At 43.7% G+C, this 12815-nt stretch overlaps 1 protein-coding gene across 5 annotated transcripts in view; it reads left to right on the plus strand.

Moving 5' to 3' along the window:
- The window catches only part of LOC115146398 (unconventional myosin-VI-like), a 120431-nt gene that overhangs the window by 48009 nt on the left and 59607 nt on the right, over nucleotides 1-12815 (plus strand). For all 5 annotated transcript variants that reach the window (XM_029688444.2, XM_029688445.2, XM_029688442.2 and 2 more), the window contains 2 exons: nucleotides 2791-2971; nucleotides 6313-6457. In XM_029688444.2, the coding sequence (XP_029544304.2) occupies nucleotides 2791-2971; nucleotides 6313-6457 (326 nt within the window). The remainder of the gene's footprint in view (nucleotides 1-2790; nucleotides 2972-6312; nucleotides 6458-12815) is intronic.

Consider the following 12815-nt stretch of genomic DNA (forward strand, 5'->3'; position numbering starts at 1 on the left):
CTCGTGGGTGTTAACGATGATTCTCTGCACAGAAACAGCGTTTCACTCTTGAGTAGGTTATATACCGGTAAATTACCGCATTGATGTGTGCAACAGATTATATGAAACTACTTTTTCCATACAAGCATTTTCCTTCCGAACTGGGCATAAACTACACTGAGGGACAAAACATTAGGAACACATGTAAGTTTCCATGACAGACTGAACAGTGAAGGCTATGATCCAAGTGAAGGCTATGAACCAAGTGAAGGCTATGATCCAAGTGAAGGCTATGATCCAAGTGAAGGCTATGAACCAAGTGAAGGCTATGATCCAAGTGAAGGCTATGAACCAAGTGAAGGCTATGAACCAAGTGAAGGCTATGAACCAAGTGAAGGCTATGATCCAAGTGAAGGCTATGATCCAAGTGAAGGCTATGATCCAAGTGAAGGCTATGATCCAAGTGAAGGCTATGATCCAAGTGAAGGCTATGAACCAAGTGAAGGCTATGATCCAAGTGAAGGCTATGATCCAAGTGAAGGCTATGAACCAAGTGAAGGCTATGATCCAAGTGAAGGCTATGATCCAAGTGAAGGCTATGATCCAAGTGAAGGCTATGATCCAAGTGAAGGCTATGATCCAAGTGAAGGCTATGATCCCTTTTTGATGTCACCTGTTAAATCAACTTCAAATCAGTGTAGATGAAAGGGAGGCGACAGGTTAAAGGATTTTTAAGCCTTCAGACAATCTAGACATGGATTGTGTATGTGTGCCATTCAGAGGTTGAATGGGCAAGACCAAACATTTCAGTGCCTTTGAACGGGTTATGGTAGTAGGTGACAAAACGCACCGGTTTAAGTGTGTCAATAACTGCAACGCTGCTGGGTTTTTCACGCTGAACCATTTCTCCTATTAAGAATGTTCCACCACCCAAAGGACATCCAGCTTGAAACAAAGCATTGGAGTTGACATGGTTCAGCATCCCTGTGGAACGCAGAGTCCATCCCTGGTGAATTGAAGCTGTTCTGAGAGCAAAAGGGGATGTAAACTCAATATTAGCATGGTGTTCCTAATGTTTTGTACATTCAGTGTATATTTAAGTGATAATGCCCGAGAAACCTGTGTTTGGAGGATATATTGGCATAAGTGTTGTTATGCCTGAGACGTTCTTATCACTTGCTTGCTAGCTACAACTAACTTACAGCCAAGTCAAAAAGTGCAGCCAGAATAAAACTAGCTGCATTTGCATTTGTTTAAGCTGTTTTCTAGTGATTTTTTGGATACATCCCTAACGATGAGCTAATGAGGCTCGATTTCACCTGGCATAGATATTGTGCTTTACTCGTCAGGACATTGTTGCTCAGAGGAGCTAGCCAACAACACAGCTAACACAATCACTTCAAACTGAAGCTGGAAAGACTGCGAACTAGCTGCACTTCATTTCACCTTTTTTCAATTGACATTTCTTTGTATAGATCCATAAAAATTATGCCAGATGATTAATGATTTCGACCGGCTGAGAAACGCTGCCTGTCTGTCTGTGTTTGTCTCGTCCAGACTCCCGACACGTTCATTACTATACAACAGCTGGAGTTCGAATTTGAATATTGAAACAATGTTGCAAATGCCGGAGAGACAGAGAGCAATGTTTATACAAATCTCTGCTGTTGAAAACTACATGTTAGTCTAAAAGAAATGTGAGAATGTCTAGATGCTTTTTATAGTGGAGATGTTTATACAGTGCCTGGCTGTGCTTATTGCATGATCAGATGGAACAGAGTAAATAGAATGCCTATTTACTCTAACGTCATAGATTTAGCCGGTGGTAACTTGTGGAATAGACACCGGCTGGAATGCGGTTTTAACCAATCAGCATTCAAGATTAGACCCACCCATTCTTTAAACTGTAGCTTACTGCTAACAAAGGACTGTATACTGCTAACAAAGAACTGGAAATGTAGCTTACTGCTAACAAAGAACTATAAACTGTAGCTTACTGCTAACAAAGGACTGTATACTGCTAACAAAGGACTGTATACTGCTAACAAAGGACTGTATACTGCTAACAAAGGACTGTAACTGTAGCTTACTGCTAACACAAAACTGTAAACTAGCTTAATGCTAACAAAGGACTGTCAACACTAGCTTACTGCTAACAAAGAACTGTAAACTGTAGCTTACTGCTAACAAAGAACTGTAAACTGTAGCTTACTGCTAACAAAGAACTGTAAACTAGCTTACTGCTAACAAAGGACTGTCAACACTAGCTTACTGCTAACAAAGAACTGTAAACTAGCTTACTGCTAACAAAGGACTGTAAACTGTAGCTTACTGCTAACTAAGGACTGTAAACTGTAGCTTACTGCTAACAAAGGAGCTAAATAATAATATCGTCATGTGCAGAATAATGCTTCTAGAAAGAAAAGGCAAAATGCATAAGAGAAATAGAATGAGCTATTTTAATGTAATGACAGATTACACAATGTGCCCGTTCGTGAAGAGTGGGCATAAATCCACTTCGTCACAGGAAGTGAAGCCTACTGTATCACTGCAGACTTGTTCATACAGTAGGATAGTTTGCTGTGTGTGTGATGGCTCTCACACGACTAATGACAGCCTACAAGGGACCAGGAGTTTTCCCATAGTCAGGCCACATGATGCTGTAAAGACTCCTGACCTAAACTAGTACAGGGCCTGTATTCACAAATAGTGCTGATCTAGGATCAGATCCCTAGCACACCTACTCTGAGACTCTTTGTGAATACGGGCCCAGGTGCAGTATCCTGACTCTCCAGTCTCACCTTCTTCCAGCATGTGAAGCTGGGTGCCCTGAAGGACCTTCTGCTGGACGACCAGGGAGACTTCAACAGGATGTGCGGGGCCATGAAGAAGATTGGCCTGGACGACACGGAGAAGCTGGACCTGTTCAGGGTGGTGGCCGGGGTGCTGCACCTGGGCAACGTCGACTTTGAGGAGACTGGGAGCACATCGGGTAAATCAAGTTACCTACACAACCTCTCTCTTAAGGAGTTTTCACACATAGCTCAGAGGTATAGTTTGATTCAGTTTGGTTATTTATTACATAAAGGTATGTGAGCGTGACCCTGGTATTGAGGCTGACTCTCAGGTCTTCCTGGTCCAAACCCAGCAGGTCAGCACAGTAGGCTAGTGTCGGACTGGACTGGTTCATCAGGATGCAGCCGGTTGGTTTCACATTGCCAAATGTCAAATAAACGAAAACACCTAAACAAAACCACATGTCCATGCTAGTAATTTGTTTATTGGCCAAAAATGCATCTATGAAAAAGTTAAATCCATCTATGACTGTCAAGAAGAATCACTTGTGTGTCCCGAACATCGTATTACTTTCGCTTTGGTCTTCCAACAACATGCGATGTGAATAGGTTATATTCAGCAGCCTATATCCCTGCTCATAAATGTGCTGCTATACTCAGAATGTTTCAGCCATATCAAGATATGATGCTGTGTGCATTTCATCAAATGCTCGCAGTCAAACAACCAATAATAGTGCATATGTTTTTTTCCCTTGTGTTTTTTACGAAACTCATTCTCACCTGCAACGAACCCCGGTACGAGTTGAATCAAACTGAGACCACCCTTTTGAGCAAACCATGGTGCGTTGTTTACTGCGCTCCCGAGCGTGGATAGTGTGTTCACACCAGCACAAACAAACTGAAATAAGGGGGGAATTTGGTAAACCGCTCCAAACCAGTTTGGTGTGAAAGCCCCATTAGTGTAGCTCTCTCGTCTCCTCTAGTCTCGTCTCCTCTAGTCTCGTCTCCTCTAGTCTCGTCTCCTCTAGTCTCGTCTCCTCTAGTCTCGTCTCCTCTAGTCTCCTCTCCTTCCTCTAGTCTCGTCTCCTCTCCTCTCGTCTATTAGAATGTCCCCGCAGATACACATACAGGCGCAGAGTTCTCCCACGTCACCTTGCGCGACCTCTCCTCTACACTACTCTCTTATCGTCTCTTCTCCTCTACACTACTCTCGTCTCCTCTCCTCTTCCCTCCTTTCCTCTCCTCTAGTCTCTCCTCTCCTCTAGTCTCTCCTCTAGTCTCTCCTCTCTAGTCTCTCCTCTCTAGTCTCTCCTCTCTAGTCTCTCCTCTCTAGTCTCGTCTCCTCTAGTCTCGTCTCCTCTTGTCTCCTCTCCTCTAGTCTCTCCTCTAGTCTCCTCTCCTCTAGTCTCTAGTCTCGTCTCCTCTAGTCTCGTCTCCTCTAGTCTCGTCTCCTCTAGTCTCGTCTCCTCTAGTCTCGTCTCCTCTAGTCTCTACTACTCTAGTCTCCTCTCTTCTTGTCTACACTACTCTGGTCTCTTCTACTCTAGTCTCTTCTCTTCTCGTGTACACTACTCTAGTCTCCTCTCATCTCTCCTCTCCTCTGGTCTCTTCTCTCCTCTCCTCTGGTCTCGTCTAATCTAGTCTATTCTACTCTAATCTCCTCTCCTTTCGTCTACACTACTCTCGTCCCTTCTCGTCTACTCTCCTCTTATCTCGTCGACACTACTCTCCTCTTGTCTCCTACTCTCCTTTCATCTCATCTCATCTACACTACTCTCCTCTCGTCTACTCTCCTCTCCTCTACTGTTGACCCACCCTATTCCATACAAATTTGCGCAACCGCGGCATTCAAATGAGGCTGCAATGAAAACTAATGGGACTGTGTTGGCATCAAAATTTGGGGTGTGAACTACGTTTCTATTCAAGCGTTGATTGACATGGTAATGGCTTGATAGTATTTGAGAATTGTTGAAAAAACGGACCCCTCCGACGCTGTACGTTAAATTGTGACGTGTCATGACGTAACATAATGCAACTAATTCTGTGTCATACAGCCTCTCTCCACCAGGTGTAGCGCTTCTCTCGCAGATTAACAACAAAACAAGACAGGGTAAGGCGGGGTTACCTAGTCAATTGTACAACTGAATGCATTCATTTTTTGCATCATCACTGCAAGCCATCATGACTCTTAAAAGCCGCGACAGCCGCTGTTTACTTCTGAAGATAATTCAGCGCCACCCAAAAACCCGATTCAAATTCGACACGAACCTTCAAATAGATATGTAATGACACATTATATAAACTCTTTATAGTGTTATAAATTAGGCATTTTAGAGGTGATAAGTTGGACAGATCGGGTGAAAAAAGCCGTTTCCCCACACGGCTAATCTCCCCTTTTCATTATCACGCAGTAGGTTTTGCTACCCAACCCGCCATTTTTAAAAACCTGACCGAGCTCATTGCCTTCTTCAATCATGCAGAGATGGGCAGCATGAAGGTCTCCTCATTGATTTTGCTGGAAAGGGGAGAAATTGTGCTTTACAATGGTATTCATATTACAGTTGACCTGGAAGTATTTTTGGGGTGCTAAAATAAGGTCAATTGTACATTACAGCGCGATGTACAAAAGTGCGTTAGCTAGCTATAGTCTCCTCTCCCCTAGTCCCCTCTCCTCTACTCTCCTCTCCTCTAGTCCCCCCTCCTTTTCTTTCCTCCCCTCTACTCTAGTCTCCTCTCCTCCTCTCGCCTCGTCTCCAATAGTGTCCTCGACTCTCGTACCCTCTCCTCTACACTAGTCTCCTCACCTCCTCTTTCTGCTCCTCTAGTCTCTTCTCCCCTTCTCTCCTGTAGTCTCCTCTTCTCTCCTGTAGTCTCCTCTATTCTCCTGTAGTCTCCTCGGCACTACTCTAGTCCCCTCTACTCTAGTCGCCTCTAGTGTCCTCTTCTTTCCTCTCGTCTACACTACTCTCCTCTTGTCTCCTCTCCTCTACTACCCACCCCTTGCTGACACATTCTTCTCTGTCGGGTCTCACTGTCCCACTTTGGAAGTAGACCCATTGAAAAGAACATGCTCAACTGAAACCACTCTCCTATAATGTAACTGACCCAGAAGTGCTGAAATGCATCTGACAGATAGGAAAAGTCATGATTCAAGCTGAAGATGGATGATGTAATAGAGTACTGCCTGGAGAGCAGATATTACCTGGAACATCGCACGGTGCTCTCGCTCCTCTGAAATGGATACATCTGCCCATTTCCCTCCATCACACCCTCTTCCTGTCTTTGCAGGACATTATCTAGGCCGACTTCACTGCCTGCAATGAAGCCATTACGTCTGCAGAATGTGTGGCGTGTGTTCACCGTGAGATGCTGTATTCAAGCACTAGGCAGCAGAAAGAAAGAAGTAGAATCCATCCAAAAATCCAATTGAAGTGGCATGATGGAAGTTGCCCGCTTCTTTGTGTGCGCACCAATCATTTCTGTGTGTGTGTGTGTGTGTGTGGTGCGTATGCGTGTCTACTTGTGTGTGTGTTTCCAGGCGGCTGCATCCTGATGAACCAGTCCAGTCCGACACTAGCCTACTGTGCTGACCTGCTGGGTTTGGACCAGGAAGACCTGAGAGTCAGCCTCACCACCAGGGTCATGCTCACAACAGCAGGGGGCGCCAAAGGAACAGTTATCAAGTAAGAATACCTCTAAATTAGATGAGTATATTTTATTGGTTTCTCGCAGTCATAGACTGAATTGTACACCAATTTACAATCAAAGACCATAAAATAGTAAAATCCTAATTGATTGTAAATCCACTACTGCTGCACTTAACATCCTGCCCTTATCTACTAGTTTAGGCCAGGGTCAACGTTGTGGTGTGGTGAAGAAGATTAACACTGTATTCCAATTTCATACCCTTCTCCCCCACGGGTACACTTTTCACTCCCCTCAAGGGTTTCAAAGTGTCGGGGGAATGGGCCAGAGGGAGTTTCAACTGTTTCAGAATTCAGTGCAGGGCTCTGGTATGTGGAGCTGAGAAAAGATGAAAGATTACACTTTTTGTTGGCCAGCCATGAAAATACCGTATTCCCATACAGTGACTGTGTGGCGTAATGCTCTGTCTTGATGCTACGTATGTTGACGTCTCCCCATTACGATGGACCCAGTCAGTAGACAGGCTAAAGATGGGCTAATCGTATAGGCTACATCTATACTGTTTACAGTAATAGTCCTGTTGGCTCTTAAACCCATTTGGGCCATGCTTAGCCGCCCTTATTTATATAGATGGATTGCATAAGAGGGGAAGGCTTAAAACTGAACTAAGACTGGTACATTGTGGATCTAGTCTTGAGTATGCCATAAAGCTGTTTATGTGACGTAACCCATACACACAATCCAACTCTCCATTCAAGTTCATGTGGAAGGAGCACTCAATCATTTCAATATCCTTACTCAATATTAATTTCTGTCCATTCACAAATTACTATTTGTTTGTATTTGTATACACTCAGGGCTCAACGAACAAATTGAAACTCTAAGCCCTGGCGGTAGCGTTATAGGTAAGGGGGGGGTTTAAAATATTTTTGCTAATTTCACAACCAGAATTATGGGCGCGGTAACTGACGCGAAAGGGCTGTTTTTTGATGAATAAACAAGTTGAAGGTGTGTCAGGGCTTGACCCCTCACTGGCCAATTAGAACGTGCTCCATGGCTAAATACAATACGTTCGGAAAGTATTCAGACCCCATGATTTTTTCCACATTGTGTTACTTTAAAGCCTTATTCTAAAACGTATTAAGTAAAACATTATCCTCATCAATCTACACACAATAACCCATAATGACAAAGCGAAAACAGGTTTAGAGAAATGTTTGCAAATTCATTAAACATAAACCAAAAAATACCGTATTTACATATCTAAGTATTTAGACCCTTTGCTATGAGACTCAAAATTGAGCTCAGGTGCATCCTGTTTCCTTTGCTCAGCCTTGAGATGTTTCTACAACTTGATTGGTGTCCACCTGTGGTCAATTCAATTGATTGGACATGATTTGGAAAATGCACACACCTGTCTATATAAGGTCCCACAGTTGACAGTGCATGTCAGAGCAAAAACCAAGCCATGAGGTTGAAGGAATTGTCCATAGAGCTCTGAGGCAGGATTGTGTCGAAGGTCCAAGAACACAGTGGCTTCCATCATTCTTAAATGGAAGAAGTTTGGAACCATCAAGACCCTTCTTAGAGCTGGCCGCCCGGCCAATCTGAGCAATCAGGGGAGAAGAGCCTTGGTATGGGAGGGGACCAAGAACCCGTTGGTCACTCTGACAGAGAGCTCCAGAGTTTATCTGTGGAAATGGGAGAACTTTCCAGAAGGAAAGAAGGAATTTTATTTTGTATTTATTTTATTTAACCTTTATTTAACTAGGCAAGTCAGTTAAGAACAAATTCTTATTTACAATGACGGCCTACCAAATGGCAAAGGCCTCCTGCGGGGACGAGGGCTGTGATTTAAAAATAAAACAATTTAATACAAATAGGACAAAACACACATCACGGCGAGAAACAGCACAACACTACATAGAGACCTAAGACAACGACATAGCATGGCAGCAACACATGAAAACACAGCATGGGAGCAACACATGGTGGCAGCACAAAACATGGTACAAGCATTATTGGGTACAGACAACAGCACAAGGGGCAAGAAGGTAGAGACAACAATACATCATGCAAAGCAGTCACAACTGTCAGTGAGAGTGTCCATGACTGAGTCTTTGAATGTAGAGATTGAGATAAAACTGTTCAGTTTGAGTGTTTGTTGCAGCTCGTTCCAGTCGATAGCTGCAGCAAACTGAAAAGACGAGCGACACAGGGATGTGTGTGCTTTGGGGACCTTTAACCGAATGTGACTGGCAGAATGGATGTTGAATGTGGAGGATGAGGGCTGCAGTAGATATCTCCGATAGGGGAGAGTGAAGCCTAAGAGGGTTTTATAAGTAAGCATCAGCCAGTGGGTCTTGCGACGGATTTACGGGGATGACCAGTTTAAGGAGGAGTATAGAGTGCAGTGATGTGTCATATTAGGAGCATTGGTGGCAAATCTTAGCCTGCAGCTTTGATATGTGTTGAGAGAAGGACAGTCTACCGTCTAGCCATACTCCCAAGGACTTGTTTGAAGTGACAACCTCAAGCTTTAAACCCTCAGAGGTAGTAATCACACCTGTGGGAAGAGGGGCATTCTTCTTACCAAACCATATGACCTTTGTTTTGGAGGTGTTCAGAACACGGTTTACGGTAGAGAAAGCTTGTTGGACACTAAGAACGCTTTGTTGTAGAGCGTTTAACACAAAATCCTGGGAGGGGCCAGCTGAGTATAAGACTGTATCATCTGCATATAAATGGATGGGAGAGCTTCCTACTCCCTGAACTATGTTGTTGATGTAAATTGAGAAGAGCATGGGGCCTAGGTTTGAGCCTTTGGGTACTCCCTTGGTGACAGGCAGTGGCTGAGACAGCAGATGTTCTGACTTTATACACTGCACTCTTTGAGAGAGGTAGTTAGCAAACCAGGCCAAAGACCCCTCAGAGATACCAATACTCCTTAACCGGCCCACAAGAATGGAATGGTCTACCGTATCAAAAGCTTTGACCAAGTCAACAAAAATAGCAGCACGACATTGCTTATAATCAAAGGCAATGATGACATTGAGGACTGTTAAGGTTGCAGTGACACATCATAACCTGAGCAGAAACCAGATAGAATACTATAGACATGAAGAAAGCCAGTCAGTTGATTATTGACAAGTTTTTCCAACACTTTTTATAAACAGTGTAAAAAAGAAATAGGCCTAGAACAGTTAGGATCAGCTTGATCTCCCCCTTTAAATAAAGTACACAGCATGGCTGCATTCCAAGCAATGGGAACCTCCCCAGAAAGGAGAGGCCGGTTAAAAAGGTCAGAGATAGGCTTGGTGATGATAGGGGCAGCAGCCTTAAATAAGAAAGGGTCTAAACCATCTGACCCAGATGTTTTTTTTGGGGGGTCCTTTAGCACCTCAGACACAGTGACTGCCTGCAGGGAGAAACTTTGTAGCGGGGCAGGGGGAAAAGAGGGAGGAGCATCGCGGCTAGTCGCATTAGAAGGGGAGGGAGATGAGGAAATGTTGGATGGGCAAGGACGCATGGCTGAGTCAAATAGGAATCCTGACTTAATGAAGTCGTGATTTAAAAAGCTCAGCCATGTATTTCTTGTCAGAAACAACCACATCAACATTAAGGGACATGGGCAGCTGTGAGGAGGAGGGTTTATTCTCCAGGTCTTTAACTGTTTTCCAGAACTTCTTGGGGTTAGACCCAGTGAGAGAGAACTGCTCCTTAAAGTAACTAACTTTGGCCTTCTGGATATAGCCTGAGTGCACTTATTTATAATTTGCCTGAGCGAGAGCCAGTCAGTCTAAGTATGCGTGTGCCGAGCCTTTCGCCAAATGCAATTCTTGAGGTGGAGTAACTCTGCAAGATCACGGTCGACCCAGGGGCTGAACCTGTTTTTAATTCTAATTTCCTTTATGGGGGTGTGATTGTTAACAATGTCACTGAAAATATCAAAAAAGAAGGTCCAAGCGTCTTCAACAGAGGGGATCAAGCTGATTCTATACCATTTTACAGAGGCCAGTTCATGAAGGAATGCTTGCTTATTAAGTTTTTTAGCAAGCGTCTACTGTATGACAAATCAGAACAGGTCGTTTCACTGAACAGCCATTATGAACACAGGCTGCAAAACAGTGATCACTAATTTCGTTACAGAAAACACCAGACTGATACCTATCAGGATTAGCTGTGAGGATAACATTGAGGAGAGTAGCATTTTCTTGGTGTATGGAGTCATACCTTGTGGGATTGGCAATAATCTGAGAAAGATTTAGGGAGTCTCATTGCTTTAGGACTTGGTCAGGTGGTTTAACCGTTTCTGCAGCACTCTACCAATCAGGCCTTTATGGTAGAGTGGCCAGACGGAAGCCACTCCTCAGTAAAAGGCACATGACAGCCCACTTGGAGTTTGCTAAAAGGCACATAAAGACTCTCAGACCATGAGAAACAAGATTCTCTGGTCTGATGAAACCAAGATTAAACTCTTTGGCCTGAATGCCAAGCGTCACATCTTGAGGAAACCTGGCACCATCCCTACTGTGAAGCATGGTGGTGGCAGCATCATGCTGTGGGGATGTTTTTCAGCGGCAGGTACTGGGAAACTAGTAAGGATCGAGGGAAAGATGAACGGATCAGAGTACAGAGAGATCCTTGATGAAAGCCTGCTCCAGAGGGCTCAGGACTTCAGATTGGGGCGAAGGTTCACCTTCCGACAGGGCAACAACCCTAAGCACACAACCAAGAGAACGCAGGAGTGGCTTCGGGAAACAAGTCTCTCAATGTCTGGAGAGAACTGAAAATAGCTTTGCAGTGATGCTCCGCCATCCAAAGTGACTGAGCTTGAGAGGATCTGCATAGAAGAATGGGAGAAACTCCCCAAATACAGGTGTGCCAGGCTTTTAGTGTCATGCCCAATAAGACTCGATGCTGTAATCGCTGCAAAAAAGGTGATCCAACAAAGTACTGAGTAAAAGGTCTGAAGACTTAAGTAAATGTGATATTTCCAGGGGGGTTTTAACATAAATTTGCAGCATAAAAAACTGCTTTTGCTTTGCCATTATGGGGTATTGTGTGTAGATTGATGAGGGGGAAAAAAGTATTTATTATTATTATTTATTATTAGAGTAAGGCTGTAACATAACGAAATGTGGAAAAAGTCAAGAGGTCTGAACTTTCCAACTGCACTGTACAGTCTGGTTACTTCAAGTTGTGTATTTACTGTATTTTATGTATTGCGTTGTCATCATCTCAAATTCGAATGTTAGTTCGTTACAGCCTATTTTGTTAAATAGCCTACAGAAACAAAATAAAAAATGTAGGCCTGTCCCATATTTGCTAAATATGCTGAATATGTTATAATTACTTTTGAACTGTAATTGCATGGCTTCAATATGGAAATATATTGTTAAAATGGCATGCACACTGATATATAGGCCTACTGTAAAATGTTATGTCTGAGCTATGGACAGGCCAAACATTTTCAATAAGCAAAATTGAATTCACTATTGATAAGACCTAAAAAGACAGTGAATAATTCTAATAAAACGAAACAACTTGTTTTAAATCTTCTGTCTAAATACAGTTACAGGCACCATAATTACTCCTTGTACGCATATAATATTAGGCGTAGACTATGTAGGATTTTACACACATTCAAACTTTTTTTATTGGAGCTGGAAAAAGAGCCAATATATAGAGACGAGGAACGTCTACTCATCGTTACTGCTTCCAGATAGACAGGTAACTTGACGAAGCTGGCGTAAGGGCTGGAAAAATGACCGTTTTTACACAATGAAATTGCAAACTAACACGCATTTGACATTTGTGCCTCCTTAACGCCAGCCGAGAATAGAGTCTACAGTGTTCCTAGACAGATATTTTCAAAGCAGAGGTCCTAGGAGGAAACAGCCCAGTGGTGCTGTATTGATACCATCCAAGAGGAACAGGCCTGGATTAATATTTCAACAGGCCCAGATGCAGCCTGGCCCGTCTTTTCTCACCATGAATAATGCAGCTGTATCTGAGGGGGGAGGGGAGGTAGCCTGGAGCCTGGTGCCTTGAAAGCAGGTGGATTTTAAATGTTTTATTTCAACTTTATTTAACTAAGCAAGTCAGTTAAGAACAAATTCTTTACAATGACGGCCTACTGGGAAACAGTGGGTTTACTGCCTTGTTCAGGGACAGAACAACAGATTTTTACCTTGTCAGCGCTGGGATTCGATCCTTTCGTTTACTGGCCCAACGCTTTAACCACTAGGCTACCTGCCACCCCGGAAAGGGGGCTGGGCCATGTCATTTGGGCCCCAGACACTTCGCCGTTTCCTGGGGAGGTTGAGAATCGGGGGGGGGGGGGGGGGTGTGAGTGGAGTGGCTGGTGTCTTTGGATCTGAAATGGAGTGGCTA

This window comes from Oncorhynchus nerka, linkage group LG18 (genome assembly GCF_034236695.1).
Source record: "Oncorhynchus nerka isolate Pitt River linkage group LG18, Oner_Uvic_2.0, whole genome shotgun sequence".
Taxonomy (NCBI): Eukaryota; Metazoa; Chordata; class Actinopteri; order Salmoniformes; family Salmonidae; genus Oncorhynchus; species Oncorhynchus nerka.